Genomic DNA, 24,522 nt, shown 5'->3' with positions numbered 1-24,522 from the left:
AGCAATGCTCTTTCTTGCAAATCCCATTCATTTTGCTTTGAAGGTAGGTAACACCATTCCATGAAATTCAGCAGCATTTCTCCTGTTAAAGGAGAATAAAGTTCATTGCTCGTGCTGGCTGCACGATGAATTGAACTCATTTGAGTAGAGAAATCTAGGTACTTTGTTTTCCTCAGCATCATGCCCTGTACTTTATACCTGCCCGTGAAGAGAGAGCGCGAGGAAGGGGAAGTGTGATGGGAAATGACTGAGACTCTGACTCTGCCTTGGTTTGGACTAGAATTTTATAGCTACAGATGCTGAGTGTGGTCCTTTGAGTCAGACTAAGGTTTTGTTACACACCTTTTTCTCAGCTCTGTTCTTCTTGACAAGTTTCTGTAAGAGAGGTGTGGAAGGTTGCACGTGGTTTTGGTGAATCAAATCAATCTGTTGCTCATGAAGGCTGGTATTTATGAAAAGGTCTAGAGGCAGTGGCTAAAAATGGCAGGTAACAGTCTTAAGTTTCATTTGTGGTTTAAATAGGCATAGAGAGTAGGCAGCCTTGTCTGGATTCTGTACAATGGAAATTAGTTCTTGCTGATCCTCACAAAAACAAGTAAGACAGAAGAATCAGCGTCAGTGTTTGGGTTTTATAGAGTCTTGGGTGTAATCCATCTATTAGTACAGAAATACGGAGAAGAGGCATTTAAAGCTTTTCCTGAAGTTTGTCTGAAAGCTACAGCCAGTGATGCAGGTTTGCACAAGTGACAGTTTCCTGCAAAGCAAAGCATCAGAGTTTGTATATTTTGGTGTGCCACTGGGGGTTTTCACTGTTTTTCCCCTCCAGTGACCTTGGCAAGATGGTGAAAAGGGAAGTGGCCAAACCATGGTGTGCCTGGAATCCCCCGGGTTAGCTGTAGCTGCTGTAGGTGTCTGAGGTGGTCTTAATGAGATTGGAGGAGTGGGCAGCACGGTGTGATTGAAATTCAGCAATCAGAAAGTTAAGGTTATGAGTGTCAGAAGAAATTGTTTTAAAGGGAACAAAATCACGTTTGAGAAACTGGAGGCAGTGCTGGTGAATGACAACATTTAGACCTGTGAAGAGGGCTTCTGCATAGGAGCTGTGTGTATTTCCCCAAGATCAGAAGAGACCTAGTGCTGATGATAGATTGTTAAAAAACTTACTTCAGTGTTTAAAAGCATTGGTTTACTGTGTCTTAAGAAGAAATGTCTCATCTGGGAGTTTTCTTCCAGAACTTTGTTGCCATGTGCTTTGAGTTTTTTGCATGAGTCCCTTAAGTGTGAGTGTTTGTCTGGGATTTGGTGCTGGACTAGGTGGACCATCTGCCGGTCTTGTGGCTGATCTTAAATTCCCAAAAATGCTGCATATTTTTAAATTTTTTTAACTTCTTTAATTCTCTCAGAGAGGTTCTAAGTGATCAATTATTTTTCCGACCATACTTTATGTTCATGTCTAGTGAAACAACTCCTAATTCTTTCCTTTTGTTGTACTTTGCATTTGCTAGTTATCTACCCAGCACTCACTTGGAATTAGACCAAAACATCATACTCTGTTTTCCATGAACTGGATGATGTATTTGACATAGTTCAAATATACTGCAGTTAAGGTGCTTCAATAGATACTGCTGAATTTCTGCTGTACACCACATCATGTGAAGAGAAACCTTGGAAACAGAGATTCCTTTAGACCGGCTCCCAAAGCAATACCATGCTCCAGCTTACAGAGACCTGAAAGAAGATACTCTTCAAAATGCACAAGGGCAGCTTTACTCTGCCAGAGTAGCTAAAATATGTTCCTTCACACACTGCTGCCTACTTTTGATATAGTTTCTGATACAATTAGCTTCACTTTTCTCAGACTGTACTGCAGTTAAGTATGAATTGCTCTTTCTCCCACTGAGTGTTGATGAGCTAATCCTGTTTGTGTTGTTGGTGCACAGTGCCCCAACAAAAGCATTGTGATCATGAATTTCCCTCCCATGTTTCATTGTTGGCCTTGCAGCCTGTGATGGAAAGCATTCTAGTGGAGCAACCATGAGTCTGTAGAGATGGTAAAACAAATACATAACCTGTGGGGATGCACAGCCTTTGTTTGTATTTTCAGTAATCCAGGGTAACAGAGGGGAAAATACTTATGATTGTATTAACCCTACAAAGCCAAGACCATGGAACTTCCTTCTGTCATAGCACCAACTCTGCACTGCTGCACGCTCAGTTTAGCAAGTGTAATCCTCCCCTCCTTGCCTTTGTCTGGAATTGCTCAAAGGCTTCTGGTAACATATCTTTGCTTCTGTTTTTCTTGCATGCTGTGAGTGCAAGGGGCTTCTTTGACGATGTTGGTTTAAATGCCAAGGCATGGCATGTTTGGTTGAAAATCTTTTCTGTGTTTGTCATTCGGCATTCATGTTTTCCCTTTCAGATTCCTCCCAGCGTGACTCGTCAGAAACAAGTGAGAAACCTGAGGTTGAGGTCACTGTTGAAGGTCAGTTCCCTGGGTTATTGATTTCAGTTGGTTGGGCAATTTTTATATCCAAAATGTGTTTTCCAAAGCCTACATTACTTGGCACTGAATGAAGAGAATTGTGTGCCAGTGTTGAGTGCAGTTTGGATTGTGCACTGCTTGGTAAACGTACCTAAATGAGAAGTATTAGAAAAGCACAATATACTGAAGCATATTGGACTTACTGGGCTGGTTGTGAAATGGTGCCTGACAGCAATTTGTGTCTTCTGCGTATTTTTCAAGCGCTGGTAATGAAAAATGCTCATAGAAGAGAGAAAACGTCTTAACATTAATTCATTCTGGAGAACACATTTCTTTCTAAACACACTGTAATTATATGTAAAATTTGTAGTTAACACTAGCTTCTGGGAAGGATGGTACCAGAACAGAAGGGCTGTGTTGCACATGGTGAAAGTGAAGCCTCAGCCAATAACTATGAGATAGAAACCTTTGTACATACCTGTACTTACCACCTCCCTTTCCCATCTAAAGGGCTCTAAAGCCTCTAACCAGTGTCCCTGTAGTTCTCCTGCAAGGATCCTGGTTGGAGGTCATCTGTGATTCTTGTATTTGTGAATTAGTGTCCTGTAACTGCTTTAAAACCCTGCTGAGATTGGCTTTTGCAGTGCTTGCTTGTGGAATTAGCTTAAGGCCACCCAATCAGCAATTTAGAAAGTAGGCAGGGCATTTAGGACAAAGTGGGCACTCCTGGCATTACTTTCACTCCTTTACAATGCAGCACAGAAATGATGCTTACGTTACCTCAACAGAAAAGTTTATATGAGACGTGTCCTTAAGTTCTGTGTTTATGTAAAGGCCTTTAGCACAAAAGTAGAATTGCTCTGAAAAGGTTTTCTGTGGCAGAGATTAACAGAACTGTATAGGTACAAGATATGTCAATATGTATTAATATTCTTGCTATGTAAACCATACCCTTGGTGACGTGGGTACATGTTTTTCTGTATGTGAACTTAGTTTTCTTTGTCTGCTTTAACCATTTGTTTTCTCTGAGGTTGCAGGTGTTGGTAATTGGGCAGTCTAAAATTGAAACTCCTTTCCATAAGGAAGGTAGGGGTGGATTGGGAAGTGACTGGCTAAGTAGCAGCTGTGTGACAGATTGCTAGGTTTGTTGTTTTCCTGCCTGTCGACTTGTGTGTGTTTAAGGTAGAGTTGACCTGTTCAATGAATTTCATTGGTGCCCATTTACACTGGTTTGAAAGTGGGTTTCAAACATTTGAGCTCTTCAAGTCCAAACTTAGGTACTGTGTTGTACTAGTTTGAAAACAAACCAGTGGGAGGCACCATGTCAGAATAACAATCCAATGGAAATTAAAGAATAGGAAAAAAAAGGTAAAAGAAAACACTGGTTCAAACCGACAGAGTCAAGATACAGCCTGAGTCCCTGTTAGGCAGGGTGGTGGTAGCAGTCTGGTAGAATGGTGGCTGCAGTACTCTGAAGCAGTGATCCTGTAGTAAAGGGGTCTGCTCTTCCTCAGAAAGTCCAGTGATGGCTGTGTAGCTCCTGTCCTCTGGAAATCCAGTGGAAAGGGTGTCTCTGGTGTTCAGAGTCCCAGATTATATCCACGATGGGATGCTTGGTTGCTCCCTCTGAGTGGAGCATCTCACAATGGGGTAATGAGTCATGAGGCCAAGTGTTGATTAGGCTCATTAACAGAAGATAGTCCGGAGGGAGTTATCTCTGAGTCATGGGCAGGACAATGATGGGCCATGAACAGCAAGATAGTCTGGGGGGAGGAGGCAAGGAAACACTGCCCCACCTGATTTCCACAGCTCATGAGGATGGTAATAGAATACACTGCAACCCAGGACATGTGTTTTGAGACCTCCTAGTGGAATGATATTACTTCCAGTTAGATAAAAAATGGAGTCCATATCTGCACAATTTCTTTTGTGATTCCATTTGTTGTTGCGTGGTCGTTTTATGATCATGCGATGTCCAGTCCCGTTTGAGAAGAGAATGTTGTTCTCCTTAGGAAGTTCAGAAGCAGCTTTGTTTTTTGCTATCTTGTGCTTTGCCCACGTTGTTTTGCACATGTTGTTCCTTCACAGGTAGGAACAAGAGCTTTCTAGAGTTACTCAGATAAGTAATTTGTTGGAATAAGCACAGTTCCTTAATTCTGTAAGAGCTTTGAAATTCAAAGCAGTTCCAGCGCTGCACATGAGTTCCCTGGACATAAAACCAGTGATGTTTTTTTTTGTTTCTTTAAGATGATGATGATGACTACCTGCCCCCTGACAAGAGACTGAAGAACACCAAGTTGGCTAATGAAGCTGCCAATAGTGGGAGAAGAAATGGAAAAGAGTTTAATTTTGGTAAGATGAAAATTGAAGATGATGTTGTCTGCCTGCTTTGTTTTATGAGAAGGTTTTGGGTAATTTTGTGGTGCAGGAGTGAGACATGCCAGGACAAGCCTTCATTTGAGTGCCATGGGCTCTGTGTAGGTCTGTTGCAGCAGTAAAATCATCATCATAGGCTACCTCTGTTGTTTCTTGGTATTTGACGTGACCACGTCAATTGACTCACAGAAGCTGGGATCTTCTGGTAGCGTTCTTTCATGATGCCTTATGTTGGGTTCTCCACAGAAATGCAGCCATGCACTTCAGTTAACTCTGTTTAAAGATGCTTTGCATGGGATTTTTTGCAGTCCTGTATGTGTCCTTTTTTCAGTGTTTTGGTGTGGTTTCTGGACACATTAATCTGTCTGCTTTTATAAGGTTCTGTGCAGTCAGGAGTATGTTTTTTACTTTCTATTTTTGAAGGCATCCCCCAGAGTTGCAGTGGCAGTGGAGGAAGAGATGTGGAAACACAGTTAGAGCATTTGAGATGTGCAATGTTTTTTGTGAGGATAAATTAACATCACTGGATATTTTTTCACAGAAATCTGTGGAAAGATGTTGCCTATTTAAAGTTGTATGTCTTCTTCAACCGTTCTCTTTTCATATTTCCACTGGGTTTTCTTTTGTGATGTTTGTTTTGTTTTGCTTTTAATCTCCCAAATCACACCACTCTGGGGCTTGCTATAAGCAAATTGTGATGGGCGTGTTTTAAATCATGAAATGCATTTTAAGGTGCTTGTGACCCAAAGTTGAATGTGTTGACGGGATGTGAAAGTACATCATTGTTAGGCTGGTTATGTTCTGGGCACGTTGCTCTCCAGCCTGAGTCGGGTGCATTTCTAGGCAGGTTTTTCTAGCAGCAATGCTCTTTCTTGCAAATCCCATTCGTTTTGCTTTGAAGGTAGGTAACACCATTCCATGAAATTCAGCAGCATTTCTCCTGTTAAAGGAGAATAAAGTTCATTGCTCGTGCTGGCTGCACTATGAACTGAACTCATTTGAGTAGAGAAATCTAGGTACTTTGTTTTCCTCAGCATCATGCCCTGTGCTTTATACCTGCCCGTGAAGAGAGAGCGTGAGGAAGGGGAAGTGTGATAGGAAATGACCGAGACTCTGACTCTGCCTTGGTTTGGACTAGAATTTTATAGCTACAGATGCTGAGTGTGGTCCTTTGAGTCAGACTAAGGTTTTGTTACACACCTTTTTCTCAGCTCTGTTCTTCTTGACAAGTTTCTGTAAGAGAGGTGTGGAAGGTTGCACGTGGTTTTGTGAATCAAATCAATCTGTTGCTCATGAAGGCTGGTATTTATGAAAAGGTCTAGAGGCAGTGGCTAAAAATGGCAGGTAACAGTCTTAAGTTTCATTTGTGGTTTAAATAGGCATAGAGAGTAGGCAGCCTTGTCTGGATTCTGTACAATGGAAATTAGTTCTTGCTGATCCTCACAAAAACAAGTAAGACAGAAGAATCAGCGGCAGTGTTTGGGTTTTATAGAGTCTTGGGTGTAATCCATCTATTAGTACAGAAATACGGAGAAGAGGCACTTAAAGCTTTTCCTGAAGTTTGTGTGAAAGCTACAGCCAGTGATGCAGGTTTGCACAAGTGACAGTTTCCTGCAAAGCAAAGCATCAGAGTTTGTATATTTTGGTGTGCCACTGGGGGTTTTCACTGTTTTTCCCCTCCAGTGACCTTGGCAAGATGGTGAAAAGGGAAGTGGCCAAACCATGGTGTGCCTGGAATCCCCCGGGTTAGCTGTAGCTGCTGTAGGTGTCTGAGGTGGTCTTAATGAGATTGGAGGAGTGGGCAGCACGGTGTGATTGAAATTCAGCAATCAGAAAGTTAAGGTTATGAGTGTCAGAAGAAATTGTTTTAAAGGGAACAAAATCACGTTTGAGAAACTGGAGGCAGTGCTGGTGAATGACAACATTTAGACCTGTGAAGAGGGCTTCTGCATAGGAGCTGTGTGTATTTCCCCAAGATCAGAAGAGACCTAGTGCTGATGATAGATTGTTAAAAAACTTACTTCAGTGTTTAAAAGCATTGGTTTACTGTGTCTTAAGAAGAAATGTCTCATCTGGGAGTTTTCTTCCAGAACTTTGTTGCCATGTGCTTTGAGTTTTTTGCATGAGTCCCTTAAGTGTGAGTGTTTGTCTGGGATTTGGTGCTGGACTAGGTGGACCATCTGCCGGTCTTGTGGCTGATCTTAAATTCCCAAAAATGCTGCATATTTTTAAATTTTTTTAACTTCTTTAATTCTCTCAGAGAGGTTCTAAGTGATCAATTATTTTTCTGACCATACTTTATGTTCATGTCTAGTGAAACAACTCCTAATTCTTTCCTTTTGTTGTACTTTGCATTTGCTAGTTATCTACCCAGCACTCACTTGGAATTAGACCAAAACATCATACTCTGTTTTCCATGAACTGGATGATGTATTTGACATAGTTCAAATATACTGCAGTTAAGGTGCCTCAGTAGATACTGCTGAATTTCTGCTGTACACCACATCATGTGAAGAGAAACCTTGGAAACAGAGATTCCTTTAGACCGGCTCCCAAAGCAATACCATACTCCAGCTTACAGAGACATGAAAGAAGATACTCTTCAAAATGCACAAGGGCAGCTTTACTCTGCCAGAGTAGCTAAAATATGTTCCTTCACACACTGCTGCCTAATTTTGATATAGTTTCTGATACAATTAGCTTCACTTTCTCAGACTGTACTGCAGTTAAGTATGAATTGCTCTTTCTCCCACCGAGTGTTGATGAGCTAATCCTGTTTGTGTTGTTGGTGCACAGTGCCCCAACAAAAGCATTGTGATCATGAATTTCCCTCCCATGTTTCATTGTTGGCCTTGCAGCCTGTGATGGAAAGCATTCTAGCGGAGCAGCCATGAGTCTGTAGGGATGGTAAAACAAATACATAACCTGTGGGGATGCACAGCCTTTGTTTGTATTTTCAGTAATCCAGGGTAACAGAGGGGAAAATACTTATGATTGTATTAACCCTACAAAGCCAAGACCATGGAACTTCCTTCTGTCATAGCACCAACTCTGCACTGCTGCACGCTCAGTTTAGCAAGTGTAATCCTCCCCTCCTTGCCTTTGTCTGGAATTGCTCAAAGGCTTCTGGTAACATATCTTTGCTTCTGTTTTTCTTGCATGCTGTGAGTGCAAGGGGCTTCTTTGATGATGTTGGTTTAAATGCCAAGGCATGGCATGTTTGGTTGAAAATCTTTTCTGTGTTCATCATTCAGCATTCATGTTTTCCCTTTCAGATTCCTCCCAGCGTGACTTGTCAGAAACAAGTGAGAAACCTGAGGTTGAGGTCACTGTTGAAGGTCAGTTCCCTGGGTTATTGATTTCAGTTGGTTGGGCAATTTTTATATCCAAAATGTGTTTTCCAAAGCCTACATTACTTGGCACTGAATGAAGAGAATTGTGTGCCAGTGTTGAGTGCAGTTTGGATTGTGCACTGCTTGGTAAACATACCTACTTGAGAAGTATTAGAAAAGCACAATATACTGAAGCATATTGGACTTACTGGGCTGGTTTTGAAATGATGCCTGAGAGCAATTTGTGTCTTCTGCATATTTTTCCAGTGCTGGTAATGAAAAATGCTCATAGAAGAGAGAAGACGTCTTAACATTAATTCATTCTGGAGAACACATTTCTTTCTAAACACACTGTAGTTATATGTCAAATTTGTAGTTAACACTAGCTTCTGGGAAGGATGGTACCAGAACAGAAGGGCTGTGTTGCACGTGCTGAAAGTGAAGCCTCAGCCAATAGCTATGAGATAGAAACCTTTGTACATACCTGTACTTACCACCTCCCTTTCTCATCTAAAGGGCTCTAAAGCCTCTAACCAGTGTCCCTGTAGTTCTCCTGCAAGGATCTTGGTTGGAGGTCATCTGTGTTTCTTGTATTTGTGAATTAGTGTCCTGTAACTGCTTTAAAACCCTGCTGAGATTGGCTTTTGCAGTGCTTGCTTGTGGAATTAGCTTAAGATTAAGACCACCCAGTCAGCGATTTAGAAAGTGGGCAGGGCAATTAGGACAAAGTGGGCACTCCAGGCATTACTTTCACTGCTTTACAATGCAGCACAGAAATGATGCTTACGTTACCTCAACAGAAGAGTTTATATGAGAAGAGTCCTTAAGTTCTGCGTTTATGTAAAGGCCTTTAGCACAAAAGTAGAATTGCTCTGAAAAGGTTTTCTGTGGCAGAGATTAACAGAACTGTATAGGTACAAGATATGTCAATATGTATTAATATTCTTGCTATGTAAACCATACCCTTGGTGACGTGGGTACGTGTTTTTCTGTATGTGAACTTAGTTTTCTTTGTCTGCTTTAACCATTTGTTTTCTCTGAGGTTGCAGGTGTTGGTAATTGGGCAGTCTAAAATTGAAACTCCTTTCCATAAGGAAGGTAGGGGTGGATTGGGAAGTGACTGGCTAAGTAGCATCTGTGTGACAAGTTGCTAGGTTAATTGTTTTCCTGCCTGTCCACTTGTGTGTGTTTAAGGTAGAGTTGACCTGTTCAATGAATTTCATTGGTGCCCATTTACACTGGTTTGAAAGTGGGTTTCGAACATTTGAGCTCTTCAAGGCAAAACTTAGGTACTGTGTTGTACTAGTTTAAAAACAAACCAGTGGGATGCACCATGTCAGAATAACAATCCAATGGAAATTAAAGAAAAGGAAAAAAAAAAGTAAAAGAAAACACTGGTTCAGACCGACAGAGTCAAGATACAGTCTGAGTCCCTGTTAGGCAGGGTGGTGGTAGCAGTCTGGTAGAATGGTGGCTGCTGTCCTCTGAAGCAGTAATCCTGTAGTAAAGGGGTCTGCTCTTCCTCAGAAGGTCCAGTGGTGGCTGTGTAGCTCCTGTCCTCTGGAAATCCAGTGGAAAGGGTGTCTCTGGTGTTCAGAGTCCCAGATTATATCCACGATGGGATGCTTGGTTGCTCCCTCTGGGCGGAGCGTCTCACAATGGGGTAATGAGTCATGAGGCCAAGTGTTGATTAGGCTCATTAACAGAAGATAGTCCGGAGGGAGTTATCTCTGAGTCATGGGCAGGACAATGATGGGCCATGAACAGCAAGATAGTCTGGGGGGAGGAGGCAAGGAAACACTGCCCCACCTGATTTCAACAGCTCATGAGGATGGTAATAGAATACACTGCAACCCAGGACATGTGTTTTGAGATCTATCAGTGGAATGATATTACTTCCAGTTAGATGAAAAATGTAGTCCATATCTGCACAATTTCTTTTGTGATTCCATTTGCTGTTGCGTGGTCATTTATGATCATGCGATGTCCAGTCCCGTTTGAGAAGACAATGTTGTTCTCCTTAGGAAGTTCAGAAGCAGCTTTGTTTTTTGGTATCTTGTGCTTTGCCCGGGCTTTTTTGCACAAGTTGTTCCTTCAGAGGTAGGAACAAGAGCTTTCTAGAGTTACTCAGATAAGTAATTTGTTGTAAAATTTGGTGCCCTGATAAGCACAGTTCCTTAATTCTGTAAGAGCTTTGAAATTCAAATCAGTTCCAGCACTGCACATGAGTTCCCTGGACATAAAACCAGTGATGTTTTTTTTGTGTCTTTAAGATGATGATGATGACTACCTCCCCCTTGACAAGAGACTGAAGAACAGCAAGTTGGCTAATGAAGCTGCCAATAGTGGGAGAAGAAATGGAAAAGAGTTTAATTTTGGTAAGATGAAAATTGAAGATGATGTTGTCTCCCTGCTTTGTTTTATGAGAAGGTTTTGGGTAATTTTGTGGTGCAGGAGTGAGACATGCCAGGGTAAGCCTTCATTTGAGTGCCATGGGCTCTGTGTAGGTCTATTGCAGCAGTAAAATCATCATCATAGGCTACCTCTGTTGTTTCTTGGTATTTGACGTGACCACGTCAATTGACTCACAGAAGCTGGGATCTTCTGGTAGCGTTCTTTCATGATGCCTTATGTTGGGTTCTCCACAGAAATGCAGCCATGCACTTCAGTTTACTCTGGTTAAAGATGCTTTGCATGGGATTTTTTGCAGTCCTGTACGTGTCCTTTATTCAGTGTTTTGGTGTGGTTTCTGGACACATTAATCTGTCTGCTTCTATAAGGTTCTGTGCAGTCAGGAGTATGTTTTTTACTTTCTATTTTTGAAGGCATCCCCCAGAGTTGCAATGGCAGTGGAGGAAGCGATGTGGAAACACAGTTAGAGCATTTGAGATGTGCAATGTTTTTTGTGAGGATAAATTAACATCACTGGATATTTTTTCACAGTAATATTTGGGAAGATGTTGCCTAATTGAAGTTGTATGTCTTCTTCAACCATTCTCTTTTCATATTTCCACTGGGTTGTCTTTTGTGATGTTTGTTTTGTTTTGCTTTTAATCTCCCAAATCGCACCACTCTGGGGCTTGCTATAAGCAAGTTGTGGTGGGCATGGTCATTATTTTAAATCATGAAATGCATTTTAAGGTGCTTGTGACCCAAAGTTTAATGTGTTGACGGGATGTGAAAGTACATCATTGTTAGGCTGGTTATGTTCTGGGCACGTTGCTCTCCAGTCTGAGTTGGGTGCATTTCTAGGCAGGTTTTGCTAGCAGCAATGCTCTTTCTTACAAATCCCATTAGTTTTGCTTTGAAGGTAGGTAACACCATTCCATGAAATTCAGCAGCATTTCTCCTGATAAAGGAGAATAAAGTTCATTGCTCGTGCTGGCTGCACTATGAACTGAACTCATTTGAGTAGAGAAATCTAGGTACTTTGTTTTCCTCAGCATCATGCCCTGTGCTTTATACCTGCCCGTGAAGAGAGAGCGTGAGGAAGGGGAAGTGTGATGGGAAATGACTGAGACTCTGACTCTGCCTTGGTTTGGACTAGAATTTTATAGCTACAGATGCTGAGTGTGGTCCTTTGAGTCAGACTAAGGTTTTGTTACACACCTTTTTCTCAGCTCTGTTCTTCTTGACAAGTTTCTGTAAGAGAGGTGTGGAAGGTTGCACGTGGTTTTGGTGAATCAAATCAATCTGTTGCTCATGAAGGCTGGTATTTATGAAAAGGTCTAGAGGCAGTGGCTAAAAATGGCAGGTAACAGTCTAAGTTAAGTTTCATTTGTGGTTTAAATAGGCATAGAGAGTAGGCAGCCTTGTCTGGATTCTGTACAATGGAAATTAGTTCTTGCTGATCCTCACAAAAACAAGACAGAAGAATCAGCGTCAGTGTTTGGGTTTTATAGAGTCTTGGGTGTAATCCATCTATTAGTACAGAAATACGGAGAAGAGGCATTTAAAGCTTTTCCTGAAGTTTGTGTGAAAGCTACAGCCAGTGATGCAGGTTTGCACAAGTGATAGTTTCCTGCAAAGCAAAGCATCAGAGTTTGTATATTTTGGTGTATGCCATTGGGGGTTTTCACTGTTTTTCCCCTCCAGTAACCTTGGCAAGATGGTGAAAAGGGAAGTGGCCAAACCATGGTGTGCCTGGAATCCCCCAGGTTAGCTGTAGCTGCTGTAGGTGTCTGAGGTGGTCTTAATGAGATTGGAGGAGTGGGCAGCACGGTGTGATTGAAATTCAGCAATCAGCAAGTTAAGGTTATGAGTGTCAGAAGAAATTGTTTTAAAGGGAACAAAATCACGTTTGAGAAACTGGAGGCAGTGCTGGTGAATGACAACATTTAGACCTGTGAAGAGGGCTTCTGCATAGGAGCTGTGTGTATTTCCCCAAGATCAGAAGAGACCTAGTGCTGATGATAGATTGTTAAAAAACTTACTTCAGTGTTTAAAAGCATTGGTTTAATGTGTCTTAAGAAGAAAAGTCCCATCTGGGAGTTTTCTTCCAGAACTTTGTTGCCATGTGCTTTGTGTTTTTTGCATGAGTCCCTTAAGTGTGAGTGTTTGTCTGGGATTTGGTGCTGGACTAGGTGGACCATCTGCTGGTCTTGTGGCTGATCTTAAATTCCCAAAAATGCTGTCTATTTTTAAATTTTTTTAACTTCTTTAATTCTCTCAGAGAGGTTCAAAGTGATCAATTATTTTTCTGACCATACTTTATGTTCATGTTTAGTGAAACAACTCCTAATTCTTTCCTTTTGTTGTACTTTGCATTTGCTAGTTATCTACCCAGCACTCACTTGGAATTAGACCAAAACATCATACTCTGTTTTCCATGAACTGGATGATGTATTTGACATAGTTCAAATATACTGCAGTTAAGGTGCCTCAGTAGATACTGCTGAATTTCTGCTGTACACCACATCATGTGAAGAGAAACCTTGGAAACAGAGATTCCTTTAGACCGGCTCCCAAAGCAATACCATGCTCCAGCTTACAGAGACATGAAAGAAGATACTCTTCAAAATGCACAAGCACAGATTTACTCTGCCAGAGTAGCTAAAATATGTTCCTTCACACACTGCTGCCTAATTTTGATATAGTTTCTGATACAATTAGCTTCACTTTTCTCAGACTGTACTGCAGTTAAGTATGAATTGCTCTTTCTCCCACTGAGTGTTGATGAGCTAATCCTGTTTGTGTTGTTGGTGCACAGTGCCCCAACAAAAGCATTGTGATCATGAATTTCCCTCCCATGTTTCATTGTTGGCCTTGCAGCCTGTGATGGAAAGCATTCTAGCGGAGCAGCCATGAGTCTGTAGGGATGGTAAAACAAATACATAACCTGTGGGGATGCACAGCCTTTGTTTATATTTTGAGTAATCCAGGGTAACAGAGGGGAAAATACTTATGATTGTATTAACCCTACAAAGCCAAGACCATGGAACTTCCTTCTGTCATAGCACCAACTCTGCACTGCTGCACGCTCAGTTTAGCAAGTGTAATCCTCCCCTCCTTGCCTTTGTCTGGAATTGCTCAAAGGCTTCTGGTAACATATCTTTGCTTCTGTTTTTCTTGCATGCTGTGAGTGCAAGGGGCTTCTTTGATGATGTTGGTTTAAATGCCAAGGCATGGCATGTTTGGTTGAAAATCTTTTCTGTGTTCATCATTCAGCATTCATGTTTTCCCTTTCAGATTCCTCCCAGCGTGACTCGTCAGAAACAAGTGAGGATTCTGAGGCTGAGTTAACAAGCGAAGGTCAGTTCCCTGGGTTATTGATTTCAGTTGGTTGGGCAAATTTCATATCCAAAATGTGTTTTCCAAAGCCTACATTACTTGGCACTGAATGAAGAGAATTGTGTGCCAGTGTTGAGTGCAGTTTGGATTGTGCACTGCTTGGTAAACATACCTACTTGAGAAGTATTAGAAAAGCACAATATACTGAAGCATATTGGACTTACTGGGCTGGTTTTGAAATGATGCCTGACAGCAATTTGTGTCTTCTGCATATTTTTCAAGTGCTGGTAGTGAAAAATACTCATTGAAGAGAGAAGACGTCTTAACATTAATTCATTCTGGAGAACACATTTCTTTCTAAACACACTGTAGTTATATGTCAAATTTGTAGTTAACACTAGCTTCTGGGAAGGATGGTACCAGAACAGAAGGGCTGTGTTGCACATGGTGAAAGTGAAGCCTCAGCCAATAACTATGAGATAGAAACCTTTGTACATACATACCTGTACTTACCACCTCCCTTTCCCATCTGAAGGGCTCTAAAGCCTCTAACCAGTGTCCCTGTAGTTCTCCTGCAAGGATCCTGGTTGGAGGTCATCTGTGTTTCTTGTATTTGTGAATTAGTGTCCTGTAACTGCTTTAAAACCCTGCTGAGATTGGCTTTTGCAGTGCTTGCTTGTGGAATTAGCTTAAGACCACCCAATCAGCAATTTAGAAAGTGGGCAGGGCATTTAGGACAAAGTGGGCACTCCAGGCATTACTTTCACTGCTTTACAATGCAGCATGGAAATGATGCTTACGTTACCTTAACAGAAATGTTTATATGAGAAGAGTCCTTAAGTTCTGCGTTTATGTAAAGGCCTTTAGCACAAAAGTAGAATTGCTCTGAAAAGGTTTTCTGTGGCAGAGATTAACAGAACTGTATAGGTACAAGATATGTCAATATGTATTAATATTCTTGCTATGTAAACCATACCCTTGGTGACGTGGGTACGTGTTTTTCTGTATGTGAACTTAGTTTTCTTTGTCTGCTTTAACCATTTGTTTTCTCTGAGGTTGCAGGTGTTGGTAATTGGGCAGTCTAAAATTGAAACTCCTTTCCATAAGGAAGGTAGGGGTGGATTGGGAAGTGACTGGCTAAGTAGCATCTGTGTGACAAGTTGCTAGGTTAATTGTTTTCCTGCCTGTCCACTTGTGTGTGTTTAAGGTAGAGTTGACCTGTTCAATGAATTTCATTGGTGCCCATTTACACTGGTTTGAAAGTGGGTTTCGAACATTTGAGCTCTTCAAGGCACAACTTAGGTACTGTGTTTTGAGATCTCCTAGTGGAATGATATTACTTCCAGTTAGATGAAAAATGTAGTCCATATCTGCACAATTTCTTTTGTGCTTCCATTTGCTGTTGCGTGGTCATTTTATGATCATGTGATGTCCAGTCCCGTTTGAGAAGACAATGTTGTTCTCCTTAGGAAGTTCAGAAGCAGCTTTGTTTTTTGGTATCTTGTGCTTTGCCCAGGTTGTTTTGCACAAGTTGTTCCTTCAGAGGTAGGAACAAGAGCTTTCTAGAGTTACTCAGATAAGTAATTTGTTGTAAAATTTGGTGCCCTGATAAGCACAGTTCCTTAATTCTGTAAGAGCTTTGAAATTCAAAGCAGTTCCAGCGCTGCACATGAGTTCCCTGGACATAAATCCAGTGATTTTTTCTTGTTTCTTTAAGATGATGATGATGATGACTTCCCGCCATCTGACAAGAGACGGAGGAACACCAAGTTGTCTAATGAAGCTGCCAATAGTGGGAGAAGAAAAGGAAAAGAGTTTAATTTTGGTAAGATGAAAATTGAAGATGATGTTGTCTCCCTGCTTTGTTTTATGAGAAGGTTTTGGGTAATTTTGTGCTGCAGGTGTGAGACATGCCAGGGTAAGCCTTCATTTAAGAGCCATGGGCTCTGTGTAGGTGTTTATTGCAGCAGTAAAATCATCATCATAGGCTACCTCTTTTGTGTTTTGGTATTTGACATGCTGTCACAATCCGCTAATACAAGCCAGGATCATGATGGTTTGTTTCTGGATCTCAGCGTGCAGAAGGACACAAGGGATTTCAGTTTTAATCAGAACAGTGCACCTTTATTAAGTGCCCACAAAACGGTAGTGCGATAGAGGAGAGAAAGAGTGAGAGAGAAAGAAAAACAGAGTAAAAGAGTAGAGAGAAAGAAACGGGGGGTAATAGCTACCAACGCATGAGGTGGAGTCCTCGTGGTCATCTGCCATGAGATTCGTCTTCTTTCCGTGGGGAGATCTCAATCTCAGTTATCTCAGGAAGTCCCTTGATAGTCCTTTTCAGAAGCGAGGGGCAACTGACCAAGACCATATCTATGTTTCGTAATAACTAGAAGCTAGCACTAACTATCACAGGTACATACCAAGCATGCCTTTTATAGGCCGTACTGCCTGCCATGGTTCGCGGCCTAGCAGCGTTAGCGCCTGTACTTCTGGCATGAGTTTAGCAGTGCTCTCGCTTCTGCTTTCTAGCTGTATCCCCACACCCCCAAGAGGTGGGGCAAATCTACAGCCGTTGTTATGGGGCCCGTTGCTTTGGGAAACAGGGACAGGACACATGTACAGGACAGGTCGTTCCTTTCCGCTTCAGCACGGTCCTTCCCGCCTGGGCAGCAAGAACAGCGCAGTCCATTGGGACCTGCACTAATTTCCTCAGGAATGCGTACCAGTTCCCAGTGGGCACACCTGCAGGCACACCTGCAGGCAACACCTGGCAGACATCCCACCTCAGCCAGGCCAGGACTTCTGTGCTCAGTCTCTGTCCTCGGCAATGATCACGAGGCAGATCAGGGATCTTCGGACCGTCTCTTACACGTGACCACGTCAATTGACTCACAGAAAGCTGGGATCTTCTGGTAGCGTTCTTTCATGATGCCTTATGTTGGGTTCTCCACAGAAATGCAGCCATGCACTTCAGTTTACTCTGGTTAAAGATGCTTTGCATGGGATTTTTTGCAGTCCTGTACGTGTCCTTTACTCAGTGTTTTGATGTGGTTTCTGGACACATAGTGCATTAATCTGTCTGCTTTTATAAGGTTCTATACTGTTGGAATATCTTTTGGCCCAGTATTTTAGATTTTTAGTAGGAATTGTGGAAATTGAAGTCAATTGAAAAATTCTTATGGAATTCCTTCTAACATGTTTTTTGCATGACAGATATCAATTTTAGCAAAAATGACTAAAATTTTGAGAGCTGTGTTCTTAAAAGATCATCAATACTGGTAGGCCATTCATCATGTATCATTCTTTTTTTCTTTTGGTCAGGATAACATAAAGACAGCATTAGTAGGGGAGAATATTGAGGAGTTGGTGCTGCAGAAGCTTTTATTAGATACATTCCCTCAATAGAAAACATCACCTAATCTTTGAAGGCCAGCAGTTTTAGAAGTGAAGAAAGAATGTGTTTGATTGCAGATGGAGAGGAAAGGCAATAAAATATTAGGATGACAGAAGTTTTAATTGAGCTCGCAATATATACTCACCATTTTGAGACTATCTCAGGGCTTACCTGCTCAGTGTTGGCTCTGAGGTGACTTAGTTGACCTTCCTGTGCTGTTTTCAAGAAAATTTTATTTTGAGCTAGATGCTATGCAATTAGATTACAGTGATTTGCATCTCACAAGTTATTCAGATATCTTTACTCTTGAGGTTCATAAATTGTATTGAGGACATTTCCTCTTCTGTTCACTTTGAAGTTCACATACAGAAAGTGGCATGTCTCTATGGTATTTCAAGATCTGGTTAAAACACAAAATGAATGTGAGAAGTTTTGGAGTGCTAAGATCCAATTATTAAGGTTCTTTAGAAATTCCTCTGCCTGAATTAAGGTGCAAATGAGACCATATGCTAGTGACAATAGTATGGGTTTTATTTTATGAGAGGGAGAGAGAGAGAGAGAGAAAAGGAGAGACAAGAAGAGAAAGAAATAGAAAATAGGTGAGGGGGGCAGAAAGAGAATGAAGGAAAATATTACCACTCTGTGGATCCCAACGATGTTCCATTATCCTCTCCAGCTGGTCTTCTTGGTGGTGAAGGTCCTCCTGAAAAGCATAGAATCTCATGGCTTAATATACCCTCGAGCCAGGTGGCAATGTCCATGCATGTCCCCCTGGGGGAGGGGAGCGTCTCTTATAGCAGACTTGGGATCTGTTGCATCCAGTGGTGCAAAGCCTCTGGGGAGCACTTTGGGGGGTTATGACTCCCCCCCAGCTGTCTCTCATGTGAATGTCCCATGGATGTGCCCTGTGGGGTTGAGGGTGCCACAGCTGGGCTGGTTTGTGTAATCGGAGGATGGGTGTTAATTGCCTCTGACCAGAGGTTACACCACGCACCCAAAACCTCCTCCTCCCCCCTTGGCTGGGGGGGAGTCTGTGTAAACCTGGCTTCTGTGAGCTGTGCTCTCCCCCCACCGTAAATTCAGCCAGGGATGATTGCAGCTGGTGGCTTTGGCCTGTTGTGGATGCACACCTTTCCCTCAGCCTGGGATGACTGAACAAGAGGTTTCCCTTTATCTAATCAGCAGTTTGACTTTCCGTCCAAAGTCCCAGTCCTCAGGGAAGCTTCTTTGGTTGTAGCTTCTTTATAATAAGCAAAAGTTTATACCAATGTTTGAGGCAGGAACTATTTTCAGTCTCTGACATAGAGAAAGGCCCTTCATTTGCTCTAATTAAAAAAGAGCAGCTGTTGGTAGTGTCAGTGCTGCTATTTGGACATTTCAGAACACTTTGCTCCTTTAGTATTGAACTCCAGTATTTGATAGGAGGAAGGAGGTGGTTAATCTGTCATGAGTAGCTGCAGAACGACAAAGGTACATGCACTCAGAAAACAGAATAGATGCTTGAGAAAGAAATCTGTCTCATCTGATAAGGACTTCCAGTATTTTACATAATCGTGATGAAATTGAGATGTTTGAGTTGGAGGTCCTTCCTCTATGTCTTGACTGAACAGGTACCTGAAGTGGCCTGAGAATAATGAGCTTTGCTCTTAGTTTTGTGGAAACAGGAAAACATAGAGGAAAGTAAAATAATTTTAACCAGTGTCTGGTAAAATGCTGATAGAAATTGATAATCTTTGGGAAGTGAGGTTTGATTTCAAAAAATTTCTGAACCAACTATTTGAGGTTAAAAATATCATTGCTGAAAGGAATGTACATTTTCAGCAAAAATATTTTCTCATTATTTTTTTCTTTCTTAATAGATTTTATTAAAATCTCAGAAGCTTCAAATTGTTTCTTGCAGTTGTGTTAAACAATTTTAATGGGGAAAAAGTCCCCTTGTTGTCTCACTATGACAGTGATGGGAAGTATGTGTGGTTTTTCCCCATTTTAGCACACTGCTGAGCACAGATTTTGTCAGCCTGCAGCATGCTTGGAGTTGCTCTGTGTTTTCCATGCTGAGTTGTGTGTTTTCCATTTTATTTCCTTGAGTTCTCTGTGGCATGGAGATGGGAATAGGAGTGTGCCTAGTACCTGAGCATCAATGTGTGTGCACTGTGCAGATTGCCCCTGCTGGTGTTTTCTGGAACATGTCCCAAGGAGCAGAGAAAGGCGTAACATTGAGGAGACTATGGACAGATGGGGAAAGTTTTCAGGATTGTTATTTAATTGGGATGATGTTTCCCATATATCATAAGGTGTTTATATAGGAATAGAAGGAAGCCACCATCTGTCTTGGTGCCCACAGGAAAACTAATCTGCTTTTCAGAGTGTCAGCTTAGCTCTTTGTGGTAGGTCTTCAACTTTGCTACATGACCACAAAGTGTGTGACAAAAGAATGTTTTTACAGTATTTGGTTAGGGTCCAAGGGATTAATAATGCTGACAATCTGATTAAAAAATCACACTGGTTACCTTATAAACCCTCTGAATTTTGAAATATCTCAGTAGTCCAACTTATTAATAAAATAGAAAAGCTAAAAAACTAGTGTGCAGATCAAAATGTGAGCCAGTTTATGATTTTTTTCCAATTGCCTATTCTCTGTGTATCCACCATTCCAAATAACAATGCCTGTAATGTGGTGTATTTGATTTTTAATCCCTGTAGTGTTTCCACTGGAGGGAGAGGGACTAGAGTGTAGTAGATTGAGAAGATCCACAATAGTGTATTTGGCCAGTGATTGTGGGATTTGGAAACTGAGAAAAATGAAGCCTTATGTTCTTACATAAGCCATAAGCCTTGAAGCTTAATGACTTATGTAGGAACATTCTCACGAACTTGTTAAGGAGGAGAGGTAGACCAGGCTGGATGGGAGCAGCTTCTCCTAAAATTGCAGCACCCACCAATATTCAGAAGAGTGTTATTTATATGGTTTCCTTGTAGTATGGTATGACATTCTTTCAGCCTGTTCTCCCTCTGATGAAAAATAGCCTGAGTTTTAGAGGAGATTATTTATTGAGTCTGCCTCAGAGCTTGATGAACTGAAAGGATCTCAACTCTTGACATTTTCTTCTGAGTTCCAGTCTGAAAGGATCTCAACTCTTGACATTTTCCTCTGAATTCCAGTCTGGAGTCTCACAGGTGACTTTAGAAACTCTTGTCCCAGGGCTGTCCATAGATGTTCACTAGCTCTGTGGAGTAAAGCAGGGTTTCCCCTTTAGATCAGCCAATTCTGGCTCATATTTTCCTGACTCTTCTGGGAAAGCTTCTGTCAATCCATTGTTCCATTGGTCAACAGAAAATACAGTCAGTGGTTGTGCTGAAATCAGAGAGAGATTCATCTGGGTCTGTATCTGCAGTTACAGGGGGAAATACTGTACGGTGAAAGTCACACAGGAGTAGAGAACATTGAGCTCAAGATGTGTCTATCACATTAGAAGCTGTACAGTACAGGGTAGCAGTAAAAGGGTGGCAGAAGTAATTGTATAGATGTATCCACAAAGATATCATTTCAAAATACAAACAGGTTAATTAATGTAAATTATCTGCCAGGTAACTAGAATGAAGAGTTTATATGTGGGTGCAAGGCAGCATGGCAAAACACCCTTTTCCCTGATTCTTGCCTACATTTGAAGCATTCTATCCTGTTGATAATCATGAAATTACATCAAAAAAATAAAAGCTTAAATATGGACCCCAAAGTTGTGTACATTGGCCTGAGAATGAATATTTAAGCCTCTTTTGATATGGACTCAAAATTCAATCCTCTGTGTTGTCTGATGTAAGAATTTTTTGACAACTGGCAGTATAATAGCTTGAATGGCCTAGTTTTTTGACCTCTGTAGTTACTAGATTCAAGTCTTTGGAGTAAGAAGTAAGTAGTAAGTACACTTGCTTAATGCTTTCTTAAAAGGCCAGACAACATCTGGTACCATCTACAAAAGAGTTGTGGGATTTTCATAAAAGCAAGGAGATAGTACAAAAAACAGAGAGAAAATGTGTGCTCTGTTACAGACAGAAAATTAGATGTTAAAATTCTGCCATTCAATCCAACTCCTCGTGGAGCACAGGTTTGGATTTGGATACATTCAGTCTTGCAGCTGTATTTTCTTTCAGAAATAGAATTTATGGGGATATTTTGCAGTACCAGCACATGGAGAAATATTGGATTAAGGTAGAGGATGGCAGATGCCTCCTGATCCAGGTAGTTGTACAGATTTGCACCAAAACAACTCCATGTACTTTCTGTAAGTTTTATCAAGCTACACTAATTAAGCTTTTCAGCACCCAAATTTAGATAACTATGAACAGTGGCTACAAACTGCCTTTACCCCCTGGTGGCACCAAGAGCTTCTGACTGAGCCATCAAAGAGAGAAACTGTTTTTGGAAGTTACTTTAACCTAGTGCATGTTGTGGTTTTTTAAACTTCATTTAATATACAAGTTTGGGAAGTAATCTTAAACATTTTATTTTGTACTTTTCTTTTTTTCTGAATGTATCCTTGCATTTTAAGGTGTAGTCTGTACTGTACTCAGCAGGCACCTGTTTGCAAGTGAGCAAGTAAAAGCACACACTGCATATTTCATTTAGTGGCAACAGATTTTACAAGAGATTCTCAGTTTTGTTTGTAGTCTGACATGTCCTCCTGTTTTCTTTGCAGACAAATGGAATACACGAATTACAGACTTGAGAAAGGAAGTTGAAGAGCTGTTTGAAAAAAGATATGGTATGTGTTACACACCTGTCCAAGCCATTGCCTGTACTCTTTTGTCTCTGTAAGTGACAGACTGCTCTTTGGCATGCATCTTATTGTAGGCTCAGGAGCACACCAGAACTGACAGCACCAAAGGGCTTAAATACTGTTAGAAGACATAAAATTGGGGAAAGTAGCTTTTTTGATGAGCAGAGTAATTTCAAAATGGGATGTGTGCATTTGGCACCAAAGTGGAAAACTTGATTTTATTTTTCAGGTGTGCTCAGTCTCCTGGAGCACCTGCATGCTCACGTATCTTGGGTACTCACATTGGAGAGAACTGTCCTTTTTTCTGTAATTACACTGAATCCTTAAGTGAAAGAATCTTTAGAATAGTGCTAAAGAGAGGCTGCCACTCACTGATTCTTCATTTTTGATTATGATTGTTTTGCAGTGAAGCAAAAATCATATGTGTTAATGGCTCTTGGAAAGGAAAAGCAGCAGATGTGTTAGACTTTGGAATTTATCTCCAAATGCTGCACTTAGATATATTTTGTGTCCACATATCACGCACTAAAACAGCATCAGCAAAGATTTAAAAATAAATTCTGGTGTTCCTCTGCCACAAAAAGTGGAGGTGCTTTCAGAATAGACCTTGTGGTTTGGAGTTACTGCATGTTTGGGGTGTGACTATCATCTGACAATTAAACAGCCTGCTGAAAGCAACTTGCACCAAGGTAATACAGTTCAGAATCTGATTGACTGTATTTTAATTGCTCTAGAAAGGAGCATCATTCTTAGTGAATTGCTTTAATTTTGATTTTGATGTTTGCATGTAGCAAAGTTGGTTTAAGAAAATTAAACTGGTTTAAGACAATTTAAGAGGTAGTCACTATGGAATGAGTTGCCTCCCTTTATGGTATTAACCAATCCCTTTCCAGCAATAAGGAAAGAATACTAGTAGATGTAAGTGAAAAAAACAACAGTCTAATAACAAGCAAAACAGCAACAGGCAAAAAGCAAGAGTAAATAATTATTAGATACAAAATTGCTCAATCGCTGGAAGTCCATGGGAAATGCAGAGTGGTGGGGTACACACCCCCTTTCCAATGGCAGCCACCATAACCAATGTCTTGGCATGAAACACAGAGGGACAATGGCAGCAAACCCTCCTGGGAAGAGATGAGCTTATGAAGCACTTCTAGCAGTAGATGGGGATCCTGGGGTTGCCTGGATAACTCCAGCCCCACAATGTCAACCTCCAGTTTGTTGTGTGTCAGCACTGCTCTCTCCCTGCCTCCTTCTGCCACCCACTGAACTGCGCTGGTGTTGGTGCTGCTGTTTCTGAGCTGCTGGCGGGAGGGGCAGTGGGAGCAGCAGCCTCCTGGCCCCGCTGGCTCTAGCCCCCGTGCTGCTTACAGGAGTTGAAAAATTCACTCTGAAACAGTTTTTGATTGCACAGTGCAGTTCCTGAGTTGCTGCTGTTGCCAGTGGCAAGAAAACAAAGTCAAGAGGCTAAAAGTCAAATGGCAAGAGGGAGCTTCTCTGCCTGAGGCAAAGACCAAGAGGCCACTCCACAAAAAGAGCCCGAGATGCCTGGAAGAGTTGACTTTAAAAGTGTGCATGGCACCCTCCCCAGACAGTTCTGTTTTCTGCCTGCAGGGTCTGAAAGAGACAGTAACAATTTTTGGGCGCAGATACATAAGGAATGCAGTAACATTTTGGGTTACCCACAACACCAGCCTAAAAATCTCCTGTAGAGTCTGTTGAATGCTGAGCTGTTCCTGACTTTCCATAGCAGGCCATATTATATTAAAAATTATCTCCTTTTCCCTGTGGATGACAACATTTCATTGATTAACAAAACAGTTCTTTATCAGACTATCTCTTTCTATCTGTATGGGCATGCAGTCTCCCATTTACAGAAATGAGTTATGGATGTCCAGAATTCCCAGAATGGTCTTCAAATTTGTTGGCTTCTGTAGCTCCAAAGTGTTCTAGCATTATCAGTTACTGTAATCTATTACAACTGACGTGTCTGAAAAATATAGCTTTGTGTTGTAGGTGAAAACTAAATGAGATTTACTTTTAGTGACTCACATATACAGAATAATTTATAAAAATAAAGCCTATTTTCAGTAGGATTTCTATGCAAAAACATGTGAGATTCCAAATCTAAGAAGCCTCACTTCAGACTGGGATGCTGATGGTATTCTTAGGCACTCTAAACAGTATTGGCTAAAACATTTGCTGATTTAAGAGAAATAAAGATTCTCATGTGTGAAAATTTACTTGTTAGTTACTTATCTAAACAGGCAGAATTTTTGTTACTCTGAAACTGTTCTTACTTTATGCTGGCTAAGGATCTGGATTTTAGTGATGTTCTTAATCTGTTGCCCTGAGGCTTGTCTGTTGGATTTGTTGAGCTTTTTGCCACGTGCCACAACAACCTCCAGGGCTGAGAAAAATTTTTGTTAA

At 41.3% G+C, this 24,522-nt stretch overlaps 1 protein-coding gene across 8 annotated transcripts in view; it reads left to right on the top strand.

The window, feature by feature from the left end:
- GTF2I (general transcription factor IIi) overlaps nucleotides 1-24,522 on the top strand; it is a 117,751-nt gene that overhangs the window by 64,758 nt on the left and 28,471 nt on the right. For 7 of the 8 annotated variants that reach the window (XM_069033721.1, XM_069033720.1, XM_069033722.1 and 4 more), the window contains exons 17-23: nucleotides 2,420-2,482; nucleotides 4,730-4,834; nucleotides 8,134-8,196; nucleotides 10,464-10,568; nucleotides 13,879-13,941; nucleotides 15,638-15,745; nucleotides 22,012-22,077. In XM_069033721.1, the coding sequence (XP_068889822.1) occupies nucleotides 2,420-2,482; nucleotides 4,730-4,834; nucleotides 8,134-8,196; nucleotides 10,464-10,568; nucleotides 13,879-13,941; nucleotides 15,638-15,745; nucleotides 22,012-22,077 (573 nt within the window). The remainder of the gene's footprint in view (nucleotides 1-2,419; nucleotides 2,483-4,729; nucleotides 4,835-8,133; nucleotides 8,197-10,463; nucleotides 10,569-13,878; nucleotides 13,942-15,637; nucleotides 15,746-22,011; nucleotides 22,078-24,522) is intronic. The other variant, XM_069033724.1, reaches the window with a different exon arrangement.

The sequence above is a fragment of the Aphelocoma coerulescens genome, chromosome 19 (genome assembly GCF_041296385.1).
Source record: "Aphelocoma coerulescens isolate FSJ_1873_10779 chromosome 19, UR_Acoe_1.0, whole genome shotgun sequence".
Taxonomy (NCBI): Eukaryota; Metazoa; Chordata; class Aves; order Passeriformes; family Corvidae; genus Aphelocoma; species Aphelocoma coerulescens.
This window is presented reverse-complemented; position numbering and strand designations above follow the sequence as displayed.